General features: G+C 36.0%; 1 protein-coding gene across 6 annotated transcripts in view; it reads left to right on the top strand.

The window, feature by feature from the left end:
- The window catches only part of SFSWAP (splicing factor SWAP), a 49,414-nt gene that overhangs the window by 5,256 nt on the left and 20,068 nt on the right, over positions 1–24,090 (top strand). For all 6 annotated transcript variants that reach the window (XM_061355363.1, XM_061355362.1, XM_061355364.1 and 3 more), the window contains 10 exons: positions 1,122–1,207; positions 4,807–5,032; positions 5,473–5,588; positions 6,455–6,590; positions 9,263–9,500; positions 9,833–9,964; positions 10,315–10,408; positions 12,709–12,883; positions 15,334–15,567; positions 17,047–17,237. In XM_061355363.1, coding sequence (XP_061211347.1) covers positions 1,122–1,207; positions 4,807–5,032; positions 5,473–5,588; positions 6,455–6,590; positions 9,263–9,500; positions 9,833–9,964; positions 10,315–10,408; positions 12,709–12,883; positions 15,334–15,567; positions 17,047–17,237 — 1,628 coding nt within the window. The remainder of the gene's footprint in view (positions 1–1,121; positions 1,208–4,806; positions 5,033–5,472; positions 5,589–6,454; positions 6,591–9,262; positions 9,501–9,832; positions 9,965–10,314; positions 10,409–12,708; positions 12,884–15,333; positions 15,568–17,046; positions 17,238–24,090) is intronic.

The raw sequence follows: 24,090 nt of genomic DNA, 5'->3' as shown, positions 1-24,090 counted from the left end.
CTCTGTGTGCCTTTATGGAGTTGAACTATTTGGGTTCATTTAAAAAATAACCCTGTCCCCAGCAACCCACCAGACAGCAACAAAAGTTAACTCTCTTGCATGGATAAGACCCTGTGTGCAGTAATTGCTGTGACATCTCATGGATGATTAGGCTGTTTTACTATGTCCACAGTTCCCATGATCAGGTTTTTGTGCAGTCTGTGCTATCTGCTTTGTTAATGATCAAACTGGAATACATTTCTCTTAAAGCTAGTAGAATAGATAATACGAAAGTTAATTTAAAAAGTAAACTTTCCATTTCAGTTATAATAAAAATTTGTGAAGCAAAGTCCTTTCAGAGGAATGTTTTTGATATACCAGTGAACAGAATGTAATACAATTTGGTCTTTATAGAAGAATAACTATTTTAGATGAGTAGCTCATGTGAAAAATGTGTTAAATATGTGGGTATGTTAAACTTGATAGAAAATGAACCATACCAACTTTAGACTGAACTCATAGATGAATGGCAACGTTTATTTTAATCAATCAGTAAGACAACTGCTGGTTTATCTCTGTAGGTGGTGAAAGTGGATTTTAGCCTCCCTATTGCATTCCTATACAATTTCCATTAGGCTTAGGAAGCTGATGAAAGTGCTTTAGGTTTGTTTGCATGGGCTGAAATGGTTGATAAACACAGAACTGAATTTAAACAGACCAGATATATGAGTTTTAACAGCTTTAGAAGTATTGGATATCTAATATTTTAGTTGTTGCTAGGAAAGGATCCAACCAGTGCATTGAAAATGGTTCCCCTTAAATTTGCATGGGCTTTCTTGTAAAACCAAAGAGTAATATTGGTGAAAAATGAAAGCTTCCTATTTGGTTTGACACTTGTTTGTCTACAGTACCATAGTCAGGGTAAGGTTAATAGGGTTTTAGTTTTCCTAATACCTCTCTTAAGACATAATCTTAATAAATCACACAACACCAGGAAGAGTAATCATATTAAAATGTGTTCAGTGCAAATGCTTGATTGCACATCTTTTTACATATACTTTTTGTTATAACAATTTTTTGTTAACATGTGGGTACTTTGACATTGTTTGTCCTATAGTATTTTATTCTGCCCTTTCTTGTAGAAACAGCTCAGGCAGAAAACACAGAAGAAAATGAAGAGCCTTTTGTTGCTCCCCCAGGACTGAACGTACCTTCTGATGTGGAATTGGTATGTGTTTCCATTTAATGCAACCTATGTTTCTGTCAATTTTCAAGGAGTTTGTGGTCCTTTACTGAATTGCTTTTTTTTCCCATTAATTTTAGTGTGGTACATTTTAAATTAATCTAAAGTAGTAGCTAAATTTCAAATATTCTTTCTTGAATTTCTGAGTTCTCTCAAATCTCTTAAATCTTCTTTTTCACACAAATTATTGCAGTGCTTATGCTAAGTGCATTTACTATCACTTGTGATATTATTTTAGCTAATGCAGGAAAAAAAAGGCAGTTGTTCTTGGAATGGATGCTTACTGAGATGTCAAGGTTGACATTCCAAATGTAAAGGATCATTAAAACAAAATACTGTTTCTGTTCAAGATTTTTTTCTGAATTCGGTTTGAGTCCCAGTGTGATGGGAATAGAAAGTGTTTAAATATAAAAGCTGTGTTTATGATTGGCCTGTTAAGGAGAAAAGCAATAATTTATTTCTAGCAAATTCTGAATTAACTTGGAAGTATTAGCATATAGAAGCTCTTCCCTTCATGTGATGTTACCAAAGTTTAAATTTCATTGCAACTCACGTAGTTTTCCTGAAGGGAGTTGAACAGTCACCTGCTTGAATACAGTTGTAACCATGAGGATTTTCAGTTTCTTTCAAATTCCATGAAGGATACTGGAAATTCAGATAACATTCTTTTTCCTTTCTGTGGTCATGAAAGTATTAATTTATATTTGGGCTATCTTCTGAGCTTGATAACCTGGGCAAGTAAAAATTCAAAGCACTCTATTAGAATAACTAATAGTGAACAAAGACTATGTGTGTAGGAGTGTTTTTCTACTTCATTAGCTTTTAATTGAAAATTTTTATCCTGTTACATTTTTTATATGAAGAGCTATTTAACATATCTAATGTGCAACTTTATCTGTTCTGATTTAACTTCCTCTGCTTTTCTTTAGAATCTTGTATTTCATTAGTGAAGTACTTAAAAGTCTACTTCTGAGTTCAGGGAGGATTTTTATATGTTATTGCCTTTAAACTATGAGTTACACGTTAGTTTTTGAGTAAGAATGTTGAGTTCTCAGTGAGAAGCTGCTTATTTAACATTTGCATGCTGTTTCCAAAATGTAACTGCCAGTGAAAGAATGTTTGGTATTTTAGATAGCTGCTTTGTTAAAATTTTATTCTGTAACTTCAGATCTATTTTATATGTAAGTTGCAGAATGCAGTGTGGGGCTTAATGAAGTAATTTCTCAGTCAGCTATGGAACTTTAGTGTATGCAAATGAACAGAAAGGGTATGTGGGCATATTTGGTTTTGAGTTTAAAGAAAAACCAAAGCATCTAGGCAGAAGCTCAAACAATGCATACTTGACCTTGGATTGTGAATTGTGGGATTCTTCTTTCTTTTTTTTCAAGCCTTGATTTGTTGTTCTAGTCAAGTCATTCAGTTTTACCACTGAATGTGTTTATTATGTATCTTTTTGATTCGGTTGGTTTGAAGGATAGAAGCCTGGTAAATTATTGTTGAGGTTTTACAGGTCTGTTTAAAAAACACTTCACTCAATCTTGAAAAAATAAAAAAGGAGAGAAATGCATCATAAATTCCATTGCTATTATGTCTGTCCAAAAGTGATTGGAAGAGGTGTACAGACATATTGCTGATCTGTGGAAATAGCAGGGTGGTGTTCTAGGTCTCTCCTGAGTTTACTGCTAATAAACATTCAAGTTCATTAAGTCAATGAAAGACGTGGCCCTTGTTGATGGTCAGGGCAGTTGGACGACACATGTAAATGTTGAATCATTTTGGGGAGGAAACTGCAGTGCTTGGGAATAGGATAGACTTTGAGAAACAATCGGAGTGCCAGTGGCTTGCTGAAGATTGGAGGATAGTTGCTTAACCATCAGCTAGGGAGTAAGGGAGGCTTGCACATGAAAAACTTTTAATTACAATACTGTCTTAAAGATTGGAATAGAATATCTTACTAGATGATAGGACTTAAGGTATTTTTCAGGTTTCTCTCTTTGCTCTAACGAATAGTCTTTCAGAAGTTTTTAACAACTCTCAGTTTAAATGTTCAGCAGTTTTATTATTTTACAGTATCTGTGTCTCTGCCATTTAAGGTTTTTCACTTTGTAAAGTTGCTAAAGTTTTGTAGACCAGTGGTGGTGTAAAACTTAGAAATCAATTAAAAGCATATTCTTATTCATAGTGCCTGTTTGCTGGAGCTTATAGTGGCATTGGTTTCAAATTCAAGACCAGCTAGTAATTTCGGATACAATCTGTTTTGAGCTTCCTTGCTGATTTGCAGCTTTGTTTAGGAATCTTTCAGCCTTAAGTGTATTTTGTATTTCTGTGTAAGAACTGCAGAAATAGAGAAACGTGATGTACAATTAAATAGTGAAACTGGCAATGCACAAAATGTTAACCAGTTTGTTGAGGACTTCATTGCCTCTAATTAAAATAATCTTTGGTAGTGTTTTAGAGGGACAAGTAAAAATTGAAACAACTGATTATTTTCCATATTAAACATGATGTTCTAGTAAAGGATCCAATTGGCTGAAAATAATTCCTAAAAATGTGCTGTTTGATCACATTCACTTTTTCCCCCTAAATAGAGCAGCACTTGCATGCTTCCAATTTTCTGAAAAAGATTTTCTGAGGTTTGCAACATACTTCTGTATCTAAACCAATTAAAATCGTTTCAGTTTTGCATTTTTATGTGTCACTTCAATCTTTATAGGCAGACAGAGGATGTGTTTTCTACAGCTTATTGAGCACAAGACAAAACAAAGCTGAGTATGAAATTAAACACAGTGAATGATGAAATTCATTCATTCTATAACTATATTCTTGTTCTACTCACTTCTTGTGTTTGATATGACAGTGCTCCTCAGATGGGATTTCAGGAGTGGAAATCCATGGATGCTGCCTAACCTTCCTCATGTTCTACTTTGTTTTATTGCTAAAGTACTAGAGACCTGACTTTAACAAATAAAGAACTAGAGCACTGACTCTTTATGGGAACATAACAGCAAATAGGAACCGCAGTTCTTACATTGGGCTTAAGATGCAACAGGATCCTTCCAAGCAAATGCATAGTAACAGGTTTTTCTAGTTAGAGAAGTATATTTGCACAGTGAGTGGTAACAGAATAAAGGATAGTGGTTGGGAAGAAGACCACGCATGTTGAGTCTTCAGAGCACCTGGGGATATTGTCAGGTAGGACTGCTTTAAATTGACACAGCTGTGTTAAGAAACATCTCGTCTCTTGTCTTTTGCCAGCGGAAGTGGTGTATGGCTATGGAATGTACCTGGCTTGAAATAATCTTTTGCTACATCAAACTCAATCAGGATTTGTTCTCCAGTTTAGTGTGCAACGGCAAAAATAGTTGTGCTGCTAGGAGAGGGTTTTGCAAAAGGAGATGAATGAGCAGCTAGGCAAGACTGGGACTGTTTTTTTTAGCACTGGTGTGCTTTCACTAGCTGAAATTGATTATGAAACTGAGTTACTAGAGAAAGCTGGGAAGAGGCACAGGGAACCACTGCTTTTCTAGTTCCCACTTCACAAGCTGCTTATAAAAATACAAATATATGTTATTTTGCTCCCACAGCCACCAACAGCAAAAATGCATGCCATTATAGAACGAACTGCAAACTTTGTCTGCAAGCAAGGAGCACAGTTTGAGATTATGCTAAAAGCCAAGCAAGCACGCAACTCCCAGTTTGACTTCTTGCGATTTGATCACTACCTCAATCCCTACTACAAATTCATTCAGAAGGCTATGAAAGAGGGACGATACGCTGCTCCTTCTGAAAGTAAAGCGGAGGAGAAGAAAAGTAAGTTGTTGTTTGTCAAATGGGTGTGAATCACTGAAACATGTACTGGTCTGTTTTGGTAAAATAGCCATGTTTTCGGTGCGTTGCAGTGGCAGTGCTGTTATCCTGCAGTTGAGATTGGTGTCATGAGTCAACATCTTGCTTAAATTGATGGAGATTTTTAGAAGATTTGGTTTGGGAAACATTCAGATCTAAGAGCTGTTGTGATCTTTGAGCTTTTAGAAACACATGTATAGCTCTAGTCCAGTGGAAAGTTCGTCTGTGCATTTAGGTGTTAGTTTTAATGATGACCAGCAGTATCTTCTTGTATCTATGATTTGGTGAACAAGCAGATTTATGAAAATGGTAGTTTCTTAAGCGTGCTTGTCCTGTACTGTTTTTCTTTCCCAATACAAATTCGTAGCAAACCTACATAAAATTTGGACATTGCTTTTATTTAGACTCAAGAGTCAAATCTGAGGAAGAAGATGATGACGATGATGATGATGATGGAAATTACCTGCATCCAAGTCTCTTTGCATCTAAAAAATGCAGTAGGCTTGAAGAGCTCATGAAGGTACTTGATCCTATTGAAATTACTTTCTACCTTGTAATACACCTACTTTACATGAACAAAAATTCTAATATGCAGGTGCTAAGAGCTTTAGTTACCAACTTCTTTTCTTTACCACCCCATTCCCTGACTGTGTCTTTGTAATTTTGTCTATTTTGGTAAACTTTCAAGTTACCTTTTCTCTGGTACATAAATCATAATTTTTCCATTTGTAAGGAATTATATTTCTGTTTTTGATGCCCTCTGGTATTGAGGGCATCACTCAAGGATTTATCCCACAGAACCTGTACTGAAGCAGAAAAGATTAAGATATTTAATGCTTTCTGTATACAAGGAGAGAGAGAGTGTTTTCTTTTTAGTTTTTAGTAGATAAAATGTTGACATGAAGTCATAGTTTCAGGGAATTAATATTTCAGCAGAATGTGCTATTCATTAAATGTAAACATTTTTGGATGTTATTTTCTGAGCTTGATCAGTGATGGAATAATGGGAATGACGGACGGTTATACACATTTGAGGCTTTCAGAGGAATCACAGTGCTGCTGTCTGATGTTTAAAAAACAAGTCAGGTTCTGTGTCTTATCCCAGCCTTGGCAATAAATGAGTAAGAGTAATATCCACTTTTTTATGTCCTGGATTTATGTTCATGTTAAAGTATTTTTTTGTGTTGTCATGTTTTCCACTAATTTTCAAAGAAAATGGTTCTGATGCGAGAGCCACAAAACCAGTAACTTCAGTATTTGGACAATATCATTGATGCCTATTAATTTCAATGAGTTCACTTTCCAAATTAGGTTGATCCTCTCATGTTTTAAGTACATACTTCAAATTTTAGTCTTTTTATCTGTTCTCAAATATTTATTTTTTAGCCTTTGAAGGTGGTAGACCCTGATCATCCACTTGCTGCACTGGTGCGCAAAGCGCAATCAGATAATAACTCCTCTACACCACAGTCAACAGATGGGGCAGCTGTACAGACATCACAAGCAGAATATTCTTCTGATTGTAAGTGCATTGTGATTAGGCAGCTGATGATGTGATATGATGTGTGGTGTGTCTTGATGAATTTTATGTGGAAACTGGTGGGAAGTAAGTACATTAGCTTCATACTTGGTCATTTGTAACTGGTATTTATTCTTTTTCAATCTCCTCAGTCTTTGAAGGTGTGTTCTTCCACTGGGTGTCTCTGAAATTGTTAGCTGCTTAAGAAACCAAATGGGGTGGAGAGGGGTGGGCAGGCAGAGGGCCAAGTCTCCAGTCTGTGAGTATGGTTAGCATAATGTATTTTGATAACTTCCATCAATTTCTCTTAATAAAGCCTAATGAATGCCTTCACTGTTGAATATGAAACTGTTCTATAAAGTAATTCATGAGATTCCCATAGAAAGAAGCTTACCATATTAAGCAAGATGCAGATGGTAAATGTACTTAGAACAGTTTTGCTGGAGTGCCTAACACTGAGAAAAATCTGCAAAGATAAATTGAAGGATCTGACTGAAGTGTTAAAGCCAGGTTTTAGTGTGCCATTCTGCTCTAAAGGTGGAAATAGTTTTATAGTAAATAAGTTTTATTATACAGTCACTTCCTAGATTTTTTTCATTGTTTACCTTTTATTCTATGCACTGGTGCACAGAAATATATATGTTGAAAATAAAATGCAGGAACATGCAGAGTTCAAAGTAAAAAATTGGTCTTTTAAATTTAATTTCTCATTACGATATCGAGAAGGGAGTACTACGAGGTTCTATAGCTACAGAGGGCAGTCTGTAGTAAAGGAGTAGGTATTCTATTTCTTTTTTTTCTTTTTCTTCTTTTTTTTTTTAGAACAGTAACAAAAGCAATGATATAAGTGAGCAGTGTGGAAAGTTGTATGCTCAATTGCTTTTTCCATGCCTGGTAATGAAATACCAAGCCTTTCTCCTATTTCCAAATTATTATGAAATCTCTAATCTTAGATTTGAACCATTTGAGATGAGTGTAAATACTATCCTGTCTATAATCCCTTTTAAGAATCAGCTTTGCTATGAAATTTTTAGCAACATTATTCTGACTTCTCTGGATGTGTCTGATTTCCATGATCTTTGAAGCTGCTTAATATAGACCTTGTATAATGCTCCTGCAAATTCTATAAGTTCTGATACTCAGCAAGGTGAAGTCAAACTGAATTGGGTTTAGGTGCTTCTAATTCTTTTCAGGTGTCATAATTCTGAAAGTCCTTGATTCTTTAAATACAGAGATGAAACTTAAGCTTTCAGGTATAGGACTTCACTATTTGATACTATTGAGATATAAGAAAATTCATATTGTAGCCTTCACTACAATGAGGTTTCATGATACTATAAATTTGTAGTTGATGAGTAGTGTTACTTCATGTTAGTGGTGATGATGTAATTCGTGGGTTTTTTTTAGTAAAGTTGTTGCAAATAAGTATTACCATGATGATCTGAGTTGATCTTGACACACTATAGGTTCAGAACCCCAAAGGGTTACAAGTGTTGTCAGTTTGTAATATAGACAGAGGAATATCCATAGAAGTAATTTTTATTTAAAACTGAACGTTAAGAGAAACGTACTAAAACCGAAATGAGATTTCTGTGGACAAATTGAAAATTACTGGTTCTTTCAGGAAAAACTAAAAACAACTCTCTGCAGAATAATGCTCATCAGTTTTCTGACTACTTTCATGTGAGCCTTGAATCTGAATGTGTGTGATGCAGACTGGGACGTAATAATTTAGTAACAGTTCAAGCCAAGTTTGCAGCTCCTTTCCCTGTCTTTAAAACCTAACAGATCTTTATTCTGTTCTACTTATGGATAACTTATTCTTTGAAGAAAGTAAATACTGCCACACAGGAATGTTTATGAAACTTTTAAGAGGATAATTCATTTTAATTTAATGCATTGATTAAACTTTGCCTCCAGAAATGTGAATTCTTACTGTAAATCCTTTGAAATATTTTACGAGAATGCTTTCTGTTTATATGACTTTCTGCAGAAAATCTTTAGATTTACAAGAACTGCCATTTAAAAGTGTTAAGTAAATTAAAGCATTACAAAATATTGTCCTTAAAGAAAGCAAGCCATAAGCCTTTACACTCTCAAGAAATAAATATTTAGACTTGGAGAAGCCTCTCATGTGGAAAACTTGCTCTGATTTGTTGTTCATTGTGGTAGTGTTGAATTGCAAAAACTGTCTTTTTGAGGTTTCAGTAAGTAGGTGCATGTCTGTCTACAATGATATACTGGTTTAATATATATATGCATACAGTGATACTAGTGGTTTAATTTCTCAATATTTTGAATATATTCACATTTCTTTCTCAATGCATACATAGTTCTAACAGAGTTAAACTGCCAGAGGTGAATTAGATTAGGAAGAATGATTTCATATAAGGTCAGGTTTTAATAGGCCTTCTCTGGTTCACTTCTTTATTCATATCATTCTGGCTTCCAACTGACCTTCAGTATGTTCTGATTCTGTTCCTTAATCTACATATTTCTTATTCAACCTAATTGCTTTAATTATGTGGGTTTTATTTGTTTGGTTTGGGTTTTTTTTACACAGGAAATTAGGTACCATTTCTTAGGGTGTTGTGTGAATCTGGACGTATTTATTTATTTATTTCAATTGGGTGTTTTCTGATTAGAACGTGATTCTTTAATTTGTCTTTTCACAGCAACTGTAGCAGCCATGTATTACAGTTACTATATGTTGCCCGATGGAACCTATTGCCTCGCACCTCCACCTCCAGGAATAGATGTTGCTACATACTACAATGCATTGCCTGCAGGGGTGACTGTATCAAGCACCACAGGGGTATCAACAGTACCTCCACCCCCTGGTACTACACCTCCACCTCCCCCAGACACAACCGATAGCAGCAGTGCGTTAACTTCTACCACAACATCTACAAGGTACCAGATACTGATTTGCTGCTTAGTTGGAGGAGTCTCTTCCCTGTACTTCAATATGATGTATTTAGTAAGGGTTCTATTGCTGGTGACTCTTCAGTATCATTTGCCAGTGTTCATCCAACTCTGATTATCTCCCTTTTGATCTTTGATATTGTCCATGGTTATTGTTACTTACCTACTATGATGTTTTTGCATGATGGAAGATGAAGTTATTTTAACTGGATAATGAAATGGAGAACAAACCTCTATGTAAATTTTTGTTGTTGTTGTTAAAGCAAGAGTCTGAAAGATATGTTCTGTTTATAAAAGCGATGTACTCTTGATGTTTTCAGCACAATTGCTCCAGTGGTTGCCATTATACCTCCACCTCCAGATATCCAACCTGTTATTGATAAGTTAGCTGAATATGTTGCTAGGAATGGGATAAAATTTGAAACCAGTGTTCGTGCCAAGAATGATCTCAGGTAAGAGAAAATGTTATTATTTTAACTTCTGCCTTAAAAGTTGAGGGTTTATTTTTTAAATATACTACCAGGACATGAAGTAGTGGTTTGTTTGTTTTTTTTTTAATTGAAATTCAGGGACCTACTTAAAGGTAATGCCAAACATTATTGCTCAAATCCTCAAAACAGCCAAGCTAACAAAAACATCTTTAAAGAGCATGTTCTGAATGTATATTCTCTGGAATTGCAGGTGTAGTTACAGTGCTTCTAAACATCATTGTTACATTTACTAGAGAAAATCAGATGGCAAAGGATGGTTGATATTTACTATGTTCATGTGCACTTTCACATACTCAGTTTTCTTATAACAGATTTGAGTTCCTGCAACCATGGCACCAGTATAATGCTTATTATGAATTTAAAAAACAGTTCTTCCTTCAAAAAGAGAGCGGTGACAACTGTCAGGTATGTGTGTTTGTATATACATTTATTAAAAATGCGATGTGTGACAAGGACTTGCTTCTATGTTGTGTTATGGTGAGACATTTTTAAAATGGAACACTGAATTATGGAGAAATAGTTCAGCAAAGTATGAGAATTCTTTTTTTTTTTTTCCCTTGCTTTCTGGTTTTGTGTAGCATTTAAATAAGGATATGTGAGGTGGTGTGATATTTAGTTTTTGCTTTTTAGTATAAACCACTCAGTGTGGTTGTAATATAAAATGACAACCTGAAAATCTTTTGGCCTTCTAGACAAGTGAACATATGCTTTGTGGAGGTTTAGAGCTTTGTTAGATTGGGATTAGTGTTCTGTTGTCCGAAGAGTTATGTATAGCTTTTTAACAACCATACCTTCTCGCATGTCTCATGGTTCTTTGTAGAACGCGAACACAGTAGCTAGACTACTTGTCTTATATATATATATTATTTCTTTTTCTGTTGGAGGTTTTGTTAAAGAGTCCTGACATGATTGACTGAAACAATACTGGAGCTTCAAAATCTCACATTAGTTTCCTACTCATTTTGCTTCTTCTAGACCGTGTTAGTAGAAGATGGTATCCAGACTTGGCATCTTTGTTTTCAACCATTCTCATGTTAGCTAATCTCATTAGATTGTTCTCTTGCTGAAAAGAAAATTGCAAATAGTATCAAAAATACATTATCTGATGTTAACTTTTCATGGGAAAGAGCTATTTTTTTTTTAGGCCCTATGTCATTTGTCACCTCAAGGCTTAGATTGGGGAGCCTTAAACTGAAGAAGGTAGGCCTGTGGGTAAACTCCTCAAAATCGCTTTGTGGAAAATGAAGAAATTCAATACTAGTTGCTGTTTGAAATGCTTGTGTCTAATATTTTGTTTTAATAGTGAAAAATGTTTGAAAACACTGTTTTTAAAGATAAGCTGTTCTAAATACGATCTGACGTAGTTACAAAATTATCCTGTACAACAGTGCTGTTATTCTAGAATTTTTTATTTGCAAACCAGTGGGTTGAATTTTCATAATACTTACATAATTAATAAGGACTTGTTAACATTTATTTTGGGGGAAAACTGTACTCTAACCGAAGTGTAATAATAAAGGATTCGTTTTTAGTGTTTGAATGAGTACAGCTAAGAAGCAAGCAGAAGCTGGCTTAAATCCCTTGAGGTTATATGTAGCAATGCATATTTTCCTACTGCATGGTTTGGTAGATAATGGCATTCTCCTTAATTTTTTTAGAATAATGATTTCAATATTATCTTTATGCTTTAGTAATGTGCATACACGCAACTAATGCAATTGATTGTTCTCCTTTTGGCCATTAAAGTTAATAAGAAATTGTAATATGGGCTTCAGTAAATACAGGATGAAGTCCTTGATTTCCTTGTGTTTTTCCCCTTCAAAGATTTTCAGAAATTAGTTCTGCTGGTCAGGGAATGGCTGCAGGGATTGTCTTCAGTACCTGGTATACATACAACATCAAGTATGCTTAACAGCAGCCAGTGGAAAGCAACCAACTATTTAATGAGAGGCTTGTTGAAATGTTGGATTACTTAATGTCATTGCCTGACTCACCGTGTAGATGCGTTCTACGATACCTTAACATTTTTATGCTGAGTTTAGAAGTAGGCTTGAATGATTCAGTCACGTACTAGTAGAAGCAGCATTTCTTTATTTGCTTCAGAATCTCAGCACGTCTGTACTGTATCAATTCAGTGCCACAAAGACCTTCGATAGGCACAATGTACTTGAGCAAAATGGTGAAAAAATCTAACACGTTAACCTGGGTTGATCCCTGTAAAACCTGATTCTGTAAAGAAGTTATCATGCAATTGTACACTAGGGAAAAATTTCATAACCTTTCATTCTGTCACTGTGAATTAACTTTAATGGATTTTTGTCCTGGACCCTGGAGATCAAGCCCTAAAAGAATATACTTTGGAAAAAGAAGTGTATGCTTTTAGTGTCCAATTTTAAAACCAGAGTTTCTAAAACAGCTGTTGGCAAAAGTGTACCAGCTGAAGAACGTTTTCTTTGTTGTGAAATAACAGCACATTCTTACTGTAGGTCTGTAGTTCTTGCAGCCTGTGGATTTACATGAAGCAGTGCATTATTTATAAGAAGCAGACTTTTGGTCACGAGTGCTTATCGATGTAGAATTAGATGTTATGTGATTAGCTGGTAATGTGACTTTTGAAATGACTGGCAAAATTGCAGGTCCACAGACACTGCATTAATTCTTCATGCACTCCCCAGTTAGTAAGCTTGCACATTTCTTTTGAAAAGGGAGTATCTTCATCTGAAGATGTTCCAGCAGATACCACCGGTGATGCACCAAGTGAGGCTCAGTTTGCAGATGAGCATGCACCTGAAGATGCACCTGAGCCAAGTGCTAAGGGAGTTCCAGGAACTAAAAAGGATGTTCTTCCTAAAACTGTCAGTGATGGTAAATTGGTGAAAGGTATGTTAATGTGATTCGTTGTGCATGAGAATATTTGTTAGCATATACTTAAAAGAGAAAAGAAAGTGGGGGAGTGACAAGGGAAAGTAGGGAAGAGAATTTGATTGTGCAGAAAATATTTTTACTAGAAGCCTCAGAAAAGGACTGAAATAAGTTGTTTGATAGCTTTCATATTTCTTATCATACTATCGGGTATTTATGGTCTAACAGAAGAAATTCTTTTATTTCAGTTTTGTGCAAAGTTGAAGGCTTTCATTAGTGACCCCAGTAGAATCTTATTTTTGTCATTTTAAACTTGACAGTTACAAGCTGTGCAAGAAGTTATTCTTTCTGAATAAAAGCAGTGTCTTACTTGAAACCATACATATGGAGGAAGTACACTAGGGTTATCACTCAAGTTGCTCAGTCTTCCTGTGTTGGACATTAGTCATGCTGGAAAAAAAGACCCTTTTCTATGTTTAAATGGAATGTTTTTCTTTCACAGACATAGCAGCAGAGGGACAAAATTGGAGAATCTCTTAAGAGCCAGTCAGACACAATCAGTTAGCACACTGTTGATGTCCTGAGTTGGACAAGCAATTATTTATACCTGGGAACTGAGTCCTCATCTACTGGGAAAAGATATCTTGAAATTTCTTCTTTTCAGTAAAAATTAGAAACTTAAATCTTTTAAATACAACTGAAAGCTGTTGGAAAAAAAACATGAAACACAAAAAACAGTCTTGACCTGTGTTCCCATGGATGGGTACTGCCTTCCTGCCGCTTCAGTCGCTTTCTTAGTTGCAGATAAGTTTATCTGCTCCCTGTGGTCCTTTGGAATCTTTCTCCCTGCTTCTCTCTGCAATTTCTTTCCCCGTATGGGTTGCAAGCTCCAGGGTCTTTGCTGTGGTTGTCTGGCTATCTCTAAAGTTTCTTCTCTGAGCAGCTTGAGTAGTGTCCACAGGGAAAGAACACTTCCCTGTCTTCAAAGATGCCATATTAAGAGACTAATGTACAACACAGAATGATACTTTTTTTTGTCGTGTTAGCAAGTGGCAGATTAGAGCCTGTGCTTTAATATGATGATAATCTGCTCAAATTTAGATGGTGGAATGTAACTATTTTGTGACAGTCCTATTCCTATAAACTTATTTTAATTTCCTGTAATATGGTACAGATCCCACATACTTGTAACCTAAATACTGTACTTGGCTGCAAGACAGGCATAACATCAGCACTAGATTTTTTTCTTCTGCCTCTGAGCACGTAAAATCCAATTTTGGGATTTGTTTTGTCATATGGAAAATTTGGAAAACCCCCATTATAATACCTCTTCTCTTGGAATTCTCGAGTTCTTGATTTCTGAGTCTGTTTCCTTACCCCAGAATTACACGATGCAAAGATTATATTTTATAAAACTTGGTATGAAATTTAATTATTGTATTTTAGTTTCCCTAATTGAAATCTTGGAGGATATATATATGCAAAGGGCGTCCTGAGACAGATGAATATTGATTGCAGCAGACCACATGATAGTAGGTTGCTTCTTTTTGAGATGTGTGAGAAATCCCATTCTTTATTCTGAAAAGTTGCATTTTGGGTAAATGGTTTATAGATATTAATTCTGTGTTTTATATCATAGCTATATGTTAGATATACTTTATATATTTTTTTTAAAGATCCATTAATACAGCATAGCTTGAAATGATCCACAATTTTCTTTTTATTGTGGTATTCCACGTTTTTTTACAGGCATGAATTTTCCTTTGTGCTGTCATGAATGTGTTGTGCTATCTTTTTGTGTTGGAGCAGCAGGGGCTGCTTGAAAGGAATAGTTGACTACCAGTCCTGTTACAGCAAGACTAGCTAAGACATTTGGGGAAAACTACCTAGCTTTTGCGTTTATATCTCCTGTAATGAAATGTTGTTAACTCCCCAAAGTAATTAATTCTCATATAGATGGAAATAAGTCTTTAAATACTGTTCAGTGAGCCTGCCAAATGCTATTGTTGTGCAAACTATCAGTTTAGTGTGAAGGACACATAAGGGACCATATCATACTGTACTGTGTCAGGTGGAGTGTTTTCATCTTAAGCCTGGAAGAGTAGATTGTTCATTTGGGAAAAGTACTAGTATTGAAACTAAAATTTATTTGGGACAGAATATTAAATTATCTTGTTTCAGCAAATTTAATTCCTGAGATGGTTTAGAGCACTTTGCTTTTTTTCCCTGCTGCTAGTGAAGTATTAGAAAAAGACTTTGAGAGAGATCTTTACAGGACAAATGAAGTTCCCAGTGTTTCTTATAAAAAAGGAAAAAAAGGAAAAAAGAAATTAACAGATTGTGTTGTTCTTTTCCCCAGAATAATTAGCATCATGTAAGGATGATACAAGTCTCTTTTAAAGTCAAGAAATCCAACCTGCTTTGTATTATAGTCAGTGATGCATAAAATCTCACTTGTTCATTCACAGCATCATTTGCTCCGATAAGCTTTGCAATCAAGGCCAAAGAAAATGACCTTCTTCCTTTGGAGAAAAACCGTGTAAAATTAGATGATGACAGTGATGAGGAGGAAGAAGAGGGCAAGGAAGGCCAAGAGAATGCTAATAATGCTTCAAACCATGCTCCAGCTGTTGCCACTCCTTGTACTGCTACTGAAGAAAGAAAACCTCAACTTACACAGGAGGAGTTGGAAGCTAAGCAAGGTATCCCATGTTATGCTGACAACAAAAGGAAAGATTGAGTCCTCAGGCAAACTACAAAACTGTCATGTGAATAAGTATGGTATATTGAATCTTCACTGTGTTATGTGAATAGAATCAGAATTCTTTTCCCATGGTTTTCTGCTTTATCGTTAAGAACTAAACTTTGCTGGTTGTTCAGCTAAAATCAAACTTGCAACTTACTGATATTGGGCACTTTGCCCTAATTAATGAACTTCCTGGTTTTTTGGGTTTTTTTCCCCCACTACAATGTCCAAGTAAAACACTAAAGTTCTAGTTTTCAGATTGCATTAACAGAGCCCAGAAAAAGGCATGTCCATTTATCATTTTCTTCAGAGAACAATGAAATGCTTCAAGCTGGTTTTCTGTTACACAGCACTCTGTTAAGAGACTAATATCACTCTGTTGATGTTTTGTTATACTTACAGTGCAAGGCCATTAAGTCTTTCTATGGGTTTTTCCTGTTACTGTGTTTATATGTGTAAAAGCAGAAGGGTATACTGTGTGAATTTGAATGAAACCATCTTTCAGAGAGATCAGATTTCCCTCATACCTTCCCAAGGCTGTTTCACAGCAAAGTGTTTAATAAAGTGGAGGTGCTGTCAGTGTTCACCTGTTTAAAAACTTAATACTTCTGGTACAATTATGAGTATACCACAGGAATTCAATTTTTCATTTCAAAATGTTTTTTTTTGTGTTCCTAAGTAGTAGTTCCTTTGTAAACTTCAGTAACACAAAGTATGCTATGGTGATACATATACCTAAAGTAAATATGAAACACTTTGTGTGATAATAAGAATGAAGTGTAAAACATACTTGGAAAAAGTGTGTTAGAAAAACTGCACTTGAACAGCAAAACCAGTCATCTTGTACATGCACAAAAAACAGAAGTGGAAGATTCAAAGGATTAGACACTTATCTGTTAGGTACACATTTAAATCAAATGGCTAATTTGCTGTAATCACACAACAATAGCTTTTAGTTGTAACAATGGTGAAACAGGTTCTGAAAAGTTCAGGAGCAGGCCTTTATGTAACCATTTTAAGATGTATGTAAATAGGGCTGGAAAATGTAAGGTAAAGATCAGATCTGTGGAAAGAACAAATGGAGAGTTTGCGTCGCTTTAACAAGTACAAGGGAAAGGTTCTGAATTTAGAGTGCTGCTTTTTTAGGTAGCTTTTGTAAATGCAAAAGGATGAATATCCTGAATTTTTAGGGTTGGGCTTTCATGTCGTTTTCCTTAATCTTAAATAGTTTTACTTTACCTGTACTGCTTTTCAACAAGCAGGTTGAATTATGGTGCTTGGAATTTTGCAGTTTCAGGCTGGTAGATCCTTATGTCTTTGGCTGTATTCCATTTGAAAATGGTTGGAGGGGGTGTTTTGTTGTGTTTATTTCGAGGAAACCTAAGTTCCCCAAGCATTACTCACTCTAAGCTTTGTGCTTAATTATCTTTCTTAGCAAAGCAGAAACTAGAGGATAGATTAGCAGCTGCAGCAAGAGAGAAGCTTGCACAGGCCTCCAAAGAATCAAAAGAAAAGCAGCTACAGGCAGAGCGCAAAAGGAAAGCTGCGCTGTTCCTGCAGACCTTGAAAAACCCTCTGGCAGAGGCAGAAACTGAGAAAATTGAGGAGAATTCCTTCAGTAATGAGGTAAGCACGAAATAAATTTCTCTTTATGGTAGAGCTTACCTACAAATTGTGAATCTGATAGTATGTTACAAAATTGAAGAGCTATAGAAGCTTTTCCAAATGGAGAGAAACTTGAATTCTAACCACTGATAATCTTTTTTTAGTTATCTTACGAATGTCTCATTTGTCATTAAAGAACTGGTAGAGAAATTATGCACAATTCAGAGGTCAGCCAGTTACAGAAAGGAAAATGAGCTTGTAAGCTTCACTCTAATAGTGGTCAATGAATTAGAATGCTTTCCTTTCAAGAGTATTTGCCTATCTGTTGTGACATTTAATGTATATTTTCATGTGAGTAAACATCTTCAACTTCAGAAACAGTTCACAGGCAACTGAGCTTATTTTAACACTTACTTTGCACCTGTTCTGCTGGGGTTTGTTGTTTGATACTATTAACTGGTATGAAACAGATGAACAGTTAGTAAACCAGTCAGTGTGATTTAAGGTTTCTGGCTGAGACATCCATAAGAAAAACCATATATATGAGGTAGAAAACTAGGCATATAATGGTTGTTCTTTGTCATCTTTATGCTAGTTGAGTATTTAATGTAAGCTTCTTAAAAGTTTGGAGTGTTAAGATGTTTTCCTCTATTTTTTAGGTCTAAGTTTAGTATGGGAGTTCCAAAAGATTTTGGTTTATTATGAGGACAGGATTTTTAAGATAAAGCTTAACCTACAGATAGCGGTACAGAATTCAAACAAATACATGTATGCATGTTATTCAATGCAAAGTCAGTGAAGAGTCAAAACAAACTCAGTGAAGTAATTGAGGAGGCTAATTATTTTGCTAGCTGTCTCCCAGAGAACTGGAAGTGCGTGCACACTGTGTGTGCCTACTTGCTCGTGGAATGACCTAATCCATTGGGTTCGTTCAGCAGGATCTTTGAAGAGTATAAACAAGTGTCTTTGTGTAGCACATCAAGTTGGAGCATTAGTATTCCTGCACTACTTTCAATGAACAGTTTCTGATAGCTGTGATAGAAGTCCTAACCCTCTGCTTCTTTCTAGAAAACTACAAGGAAATAGTCATGTGGCAGAGGCAGACTGCTTTCTGTCTTTCTTCTGCCTTCTAGTTCTCTTGTCCATTTGCACCCATTTTCATTACAGTCAACAACAATAGATAATGCTAGGGTAATGTAAGTTTTCAGAAGCTCTGTTTTGAGGAGGTTGTAATGATACTGTACTCTTAGGCCAAATGTAAGAGTAACCTGGATATTGATGATGAATTATTAGTTTTCAGGAATTCAATAACATAGTTAATAACTTCTCTTCCCATTTGGCTGTTTACACTGTTGCTTCAAAAGGAAATTGAAACGTAATTTCTCATAGGCATATATTACATTACTAGAATTTATCACAACGAGGAAAAAGATGATTTATCATGCAGATGTAACTGATAATCAGTTGCCATCTTCTGCAGAGAACAGAACTATTATGAGTCAGTTTATTGATGAGTAGTTATAATAAAAATATCTTTTGGGGTAGAGCTTCCAGATATCAGATTTATAAGACTTAGAATTTTCAAGTAGGCAAGTTTAAAGAGGAATCTTGGGCCAGAAGACTTCAGTAATGAAATAGAAAAACAAACTCTAAAAACCTCAATTGATCAAAGGCATGCATTTGCCTTTTTCCCTACTAAGAAACTAAGAATGCTCTTGCAAATAGCTAAGAAATAATGTGTTTCACATAAACCCTTTCTGATTTCAATGAAATAACTGTAATTTTAAAATCCTAAATGGAATATTTGAATTTATTATATATGAAAAATCCTTCAACTTTTGATTTGTCCCTGCATCGTAGCGCTGTCCTGAAGCTTTTCTTTCCCTCTGCAGGTTTTGCCAGCAAAGCTGTGTTTTCTATCAGAGAATCACTTTCCCGTATAGGTTGTATATTTTCTGTTTAAGTTCCTAATGGCTGAACTTCATCCATCCACAGGGGAGAATAGGTTCTGTTCCTGCCTGGTTTCTGTTCTTTTTTTTTTTATTTTTGCCTTGTTCCAGCTTTTTCACTGAGCCAGTCTTTCTGCTAGTACAGTGCTTGTCCTAGCTTAAGAAGCAATGCTTTTACTCCCAGGAGTGTCACAAGCACATCCCAATCCAGCGTGATCTGATCCATGCTTGCTAAAAGACAGGGGAGTCCGTTTTTCTAGCACTTGTACAAACATCTCCAACAAGTCCAGATAACTTGTTTTCGTAGTGGAAAAAAGACTGTCAAAATCCGTTTTCAGCAGTCGCCTTGCACTTACCTCTTCACTGCAATATCTGTAAGCAGCTGTAGATAAAAAGTAGGAATGAGATTTGATGCAGACTACGTAGTTTCCTGAAACTTAACCCAAATAGGGCCAGAAATTTGGGGCATTGTTGTAGGATCTCTCACAAACCAGACATCCTTTGTATATATGCTGCAGTTAGACCTTCCATGCACATTGCAAATGCAGAAATCGTTGGGAAGTAGAACCTTACTTTCCTGATACTGGAATGATGTTGCTTCCAGAAAAGCTAGTAAATCACTCCTGGTTGTGCTAATCAAGCAAGATACTTGAGATGAAAGTTTCAGACGGTCATTGTGATTGTGGTTGTGTGGTTACAAGAATTAACAACATGGCTTTCCGTGGTTTTCTTTCCCTCTGAAAGAATTCCAGTACCTAACAAGTACTTCATTGTCCAGTTCTTAACTTTTCCAAATTATGGAAAAATTATCTCTCAAAGTGCTTTCAAGGGAACAGACAATTGACATACCTCCAGTTTAGGTGATCCATATCCGCACACATTAGCAGATAAGTGAATTGAATGTGGTCATATCCCAGAAGAGATCCTGTGGATTCCCATTGCTACTGCTAACAATTTTTCCCTGACTGGCACATCAGAACTTTTTTCCAGTCATTGAAGAGTGAATGGAAAGAGACAATGATAATGCAAAATTGCTCAGCCTTGCAGTTCTGTTCCCCTTCTCAAGGGGGCTTGTCAAGGGCATAGATATTTCTAAGCAAAATTTCTTTGGTATTTTTCAAGAGCATACCTGAAGTAACCAGTAAGTCTTCATTCAACTGAATCTCTTTCAGAAGAGCAGATGAGTGTCCTCGCTCACATATGAACTTACCAAAGCTCTAAGATGAATTTACTAAAAGCAAGTGAACTTCTCAACAGAAAAGCACTCTAATCCCACTTCTCAGTAAACTGATTTGTATATAAGAGTGTTAAAGTAACCAGTTCCATTACTTCTTACCAATAGAGATGGTGTGGAGGGTCTTTCCTTTATAAAAGGGTTTAGTTAGAATTTCAGATGTGTGTTTAAATGTCACAGAAGTGACCATCTGTTTTGAAATAAAATTGACTTCTGTATTTGAAGTGGCAGAACTGTCTTAATGAACAGTCAGAAATACCATAATGTCTTTGGAAGTAATATTCCTTCTAAGTGTAGCTAGTTTATTGACGCACTTACATATGTTTATATAGATACATATGGATAGATTTTGCATATAAAAGTTTATTTTGAAACATGAACGTTTTTCATGTGGTTATTTTTTCATTTGCCGTATATGAAAAGCTTCCATCTATGTTTGTTCCAATGAGTGATCTGCCTTTTGCTCTACTTGCCTCGTTTGCCTGTTTGTAACAGCCCATTTGAGTCAAGAATTTTATTGGAAAAAGACAAGTGAAATCATATTGTGGATTTGTTAACCTCTGTTTTATATACAGTGAGGATCCAGTAAGCTGCATCATGCTGTCTAAATCAGTTTATGTATGAACAGGTAGCACAGGGGTTTTCTAAGCTATTTTCAGTCATGTTTCAGAAAGAGAAATCTATTTAGAAACACGGATTGCAAAAGTAACAAGAGGTAACTACAGTGGCTGTAATTAGAAAAAATAAGTATGTATATTAAGTCAAGAGAGAGATGTTAAATGAGTTTTGTAGTTTGGTCAATGGAACTAAAAGGGGAAATTGCAGAAGAAATAAAATTAAATATTTAAGTTCACCAAAAATGTCACTTAATCTATTTCATCTCCTGTTTTGGGGGAAGGAGCAACCAATGAGTAGTCCAGGAAACAACGATTGGGTGGTCATAAACTTAATGTAGTGGAACAAGCGAAGTCCAGGTTAGATATATGGAAGAAGTTCTTCATTGTGAGGGTGGTAAGGCACTGGAGTGGTTGCCCAGGGAAACTGTGAATGCTCCATCCCTGGCAGTGTTCAGGGCCAGGCTGGACAGAGCCTTGGGCGACATGGTCTAGGGTGAAGTGTCCCTGCCCATGGCAGGGGAGTTTTAACTTGATGATTTTAAAGGCCTTTCCAACCCTAAATATTCTATGAGTCTGTGATATTTGTAGCTTAAAAAGTTGAATAATGAAGGAGGTGTATAATAAAGCTTGAATCGGAGCTGAAAATGTCCACGGGAGATGTGTAATTCCAGTGACATTGCCCCTGCCTAATAGCTGTGCAAAGACTAGTAATGCTGTTTATGTGTACAAACAGTGTATGTTCTTGCTGAAAACCTGCTTACCACACTATGCAGGAATACATTAAATGAGCAAAGCTTTTCTGACCTCTGTCAGATTTTCCTGATACCAAGCATTTATTGAAAGAAATGCTGGTGCTGGGTACACATTATACCTTTGAACAAAATTGATTCCACTAACTGTATGTAAAGACAATACCACAGAATATAGTGCTTTTAAGCTTTTTTGGCTTCAGCTGAATCTTAAAAATAGTCAGGTCTACTTTTTCCATAGCTGAATTGCTTTTTGTATGGTTTCCTGCTTTTCCTTAAAAGTGAAATCAAGCAAGAGGAACAAAAGGTTGGAAAATGAGCTTGAGCAATGAAGCAGCGTAGCTTTTCACAAATAGTTTCTCACTGTTCTTACATGCATTACAGTTGTACACTTTTCTGAATAGTATTTCTTCAAAACTTGGAAAATATGGAAAAACTTGGAAAACATGTAGCTTAGCTGAGTTTCCAAAAGAGATGCTGTTCAGTAATGTTTTAGCTTGTGAAATCTGCCCTTTTTCAGGATATGGGTAAGCAGTACTTGGGTGGCATCTTACTTCTTGTGTTTACATGTATAATGCACATAGACACTCTTGTAACAAAATCACACCAACTGGCACATCTGTCAGGTAGTGTCAGTAAAGGGAAGTTGCAGTCGCTCTGCAGTGAACATAGGTTCTTTGTCCTACAGCAGCAAACAACCTGTAGTTTTAACAACTGCAGTTGTAGGTCTGCAGAGCTGGAGTACACCAGGTTATCTGGAGTGCTGCATCAAAGTGCCTTCTCATTTTTAAACAGATGAGGTGTTTTCTTAATATGAAATTAAAATCTTGTTCCAAAATTATTAAATTTAAAATGAAAAAAATAAGATGTATATCTTTACCTATTATATAAGTAGAATAAGGGCTAGTTTTGCACATTCCTATATGTATGTACCAAAACTTGATTTAAGTAGACCAGATACTGGGAGTTCTCATGTTAAGATGGTATGTTTGGGATTTGGGTTTGTTTTGGGGAGTGGGGTTGTTGGGTGTTTTCAATGTATCATTGACTATTGGCATGAGTAGAGTTCTGAATACAAGTGTCACGCTTGGTTGTCATCCTAGGTACAGTACACTTGGTATGGTAGGCATGTCACATTTTTGCCACCTTTTTCAGGACTTAAAATGTTGTTTGTCTGCAGATATGCCAGTTCAGGTCTTTTAGTTATCCCCAACCGTGTCCATCTCAGCAGTGGTGTTCTTAAGTGCATCAGAGAGAAAAAGGTTGAAAAGAGAAAGGAAAAGAATCTGTTACAGAGCAGTGTTTCTCCATCTGTGTGCATCCAAGCCTCACAGAAGGAAATTGGCATGGTTCAGTGTCTTGCTGGTGAACACTTGCTTAATGTTTTTGTTAACACATCAAGTGCTTGATAATGGTAGCAGGTTATAGGAGTCTCGCAAAGGGAAAATCTAAGCTGGAAAATCAGCTTCCAGCAAAAAGTTTTGGTAAGTGTCATTTGTGTAGGTAAAGTCTCCTCCCTGCTGTCCCTGTCACAGGAAGGCCTGCAGACCTGCGTTTTTTTGTCAAAGAAGTTGGTCCTAAGTGACCATTAAATGGATTTAATTGATAAAGTGTCTCCCAGAATCTACTGGGGCTGGTAATACCTGCCAGAAATGGGGGAAGGTGGTGCCTGGCCAGACAAAGCACAGTCTGTTCAACTTCTTTAGAGAGGTTGTTGTAGTGGCAAGTGTTCTGTAACCATAGTACAGTTCAGTTTTTGTCTATAGGGATGATTTAACTAATAGTGTGTTTAATACAGGTTATTCTGCTCATCTCTCATATTTTAGCCTGTGTCAGAAATGCTTTAGGGGTGACAGTACTTTGATATGCATGTAAAGTACAATTGGTTATACCCAAACTGTTACCTGTATAAACCTTAGTATCCAATTTAAACAAGGAGAGAAATCCTCAATCACAATGCTGCAAGAACAGACAAGCACATGATTTGAAAGTAACTCCTATTTTAATGGCTTGTTCCAAATGCCACCTGCTATTGTGCTTCTGAATATAGTGCAAACCAAAACTTCCCTTATTTTGTCTCTTTCATCTTCCATCTTCTGAAGTCCTGTTTCATTGTTTATTTAGATGGCTTGCCCTTACTTTTGTCCTGTATATAACAAGTTATTTTTCTCTGTGGAAAGCAGTGTGTTTACAAGTGAAATAGAAATGTGCCATGTTTAAAAATGAGATGCTATTCAAGTTTTGGCAAGTGTAACGGGGTTATCAACAACTACAGATGGTGTACGGCTTTCACTCTCACAGCTGTAATTGATCGTACTTTTTTAG

Source organism: Neopsephotus bourkii, unplaced genomic scaffold, assembly GCF_033783945.1.
Source record: "Neopsephotus bourkii isolate Nb327-2 ecotype Australia unplaced genomic scaffold, CSIRO-AGI_Nbou_v1 NB_795, whole genome shotgun sequence".
NCBI classification, from domain to species: Eukaryota; Metazoa; Chordata; class Aves; order Psittaciformes; family Psittacidae; genus Neopsephotus; species Neopsephotus bourkii.
This window is presented reverse-complemented; position numbering and strand designations above follow the sequence as displayed.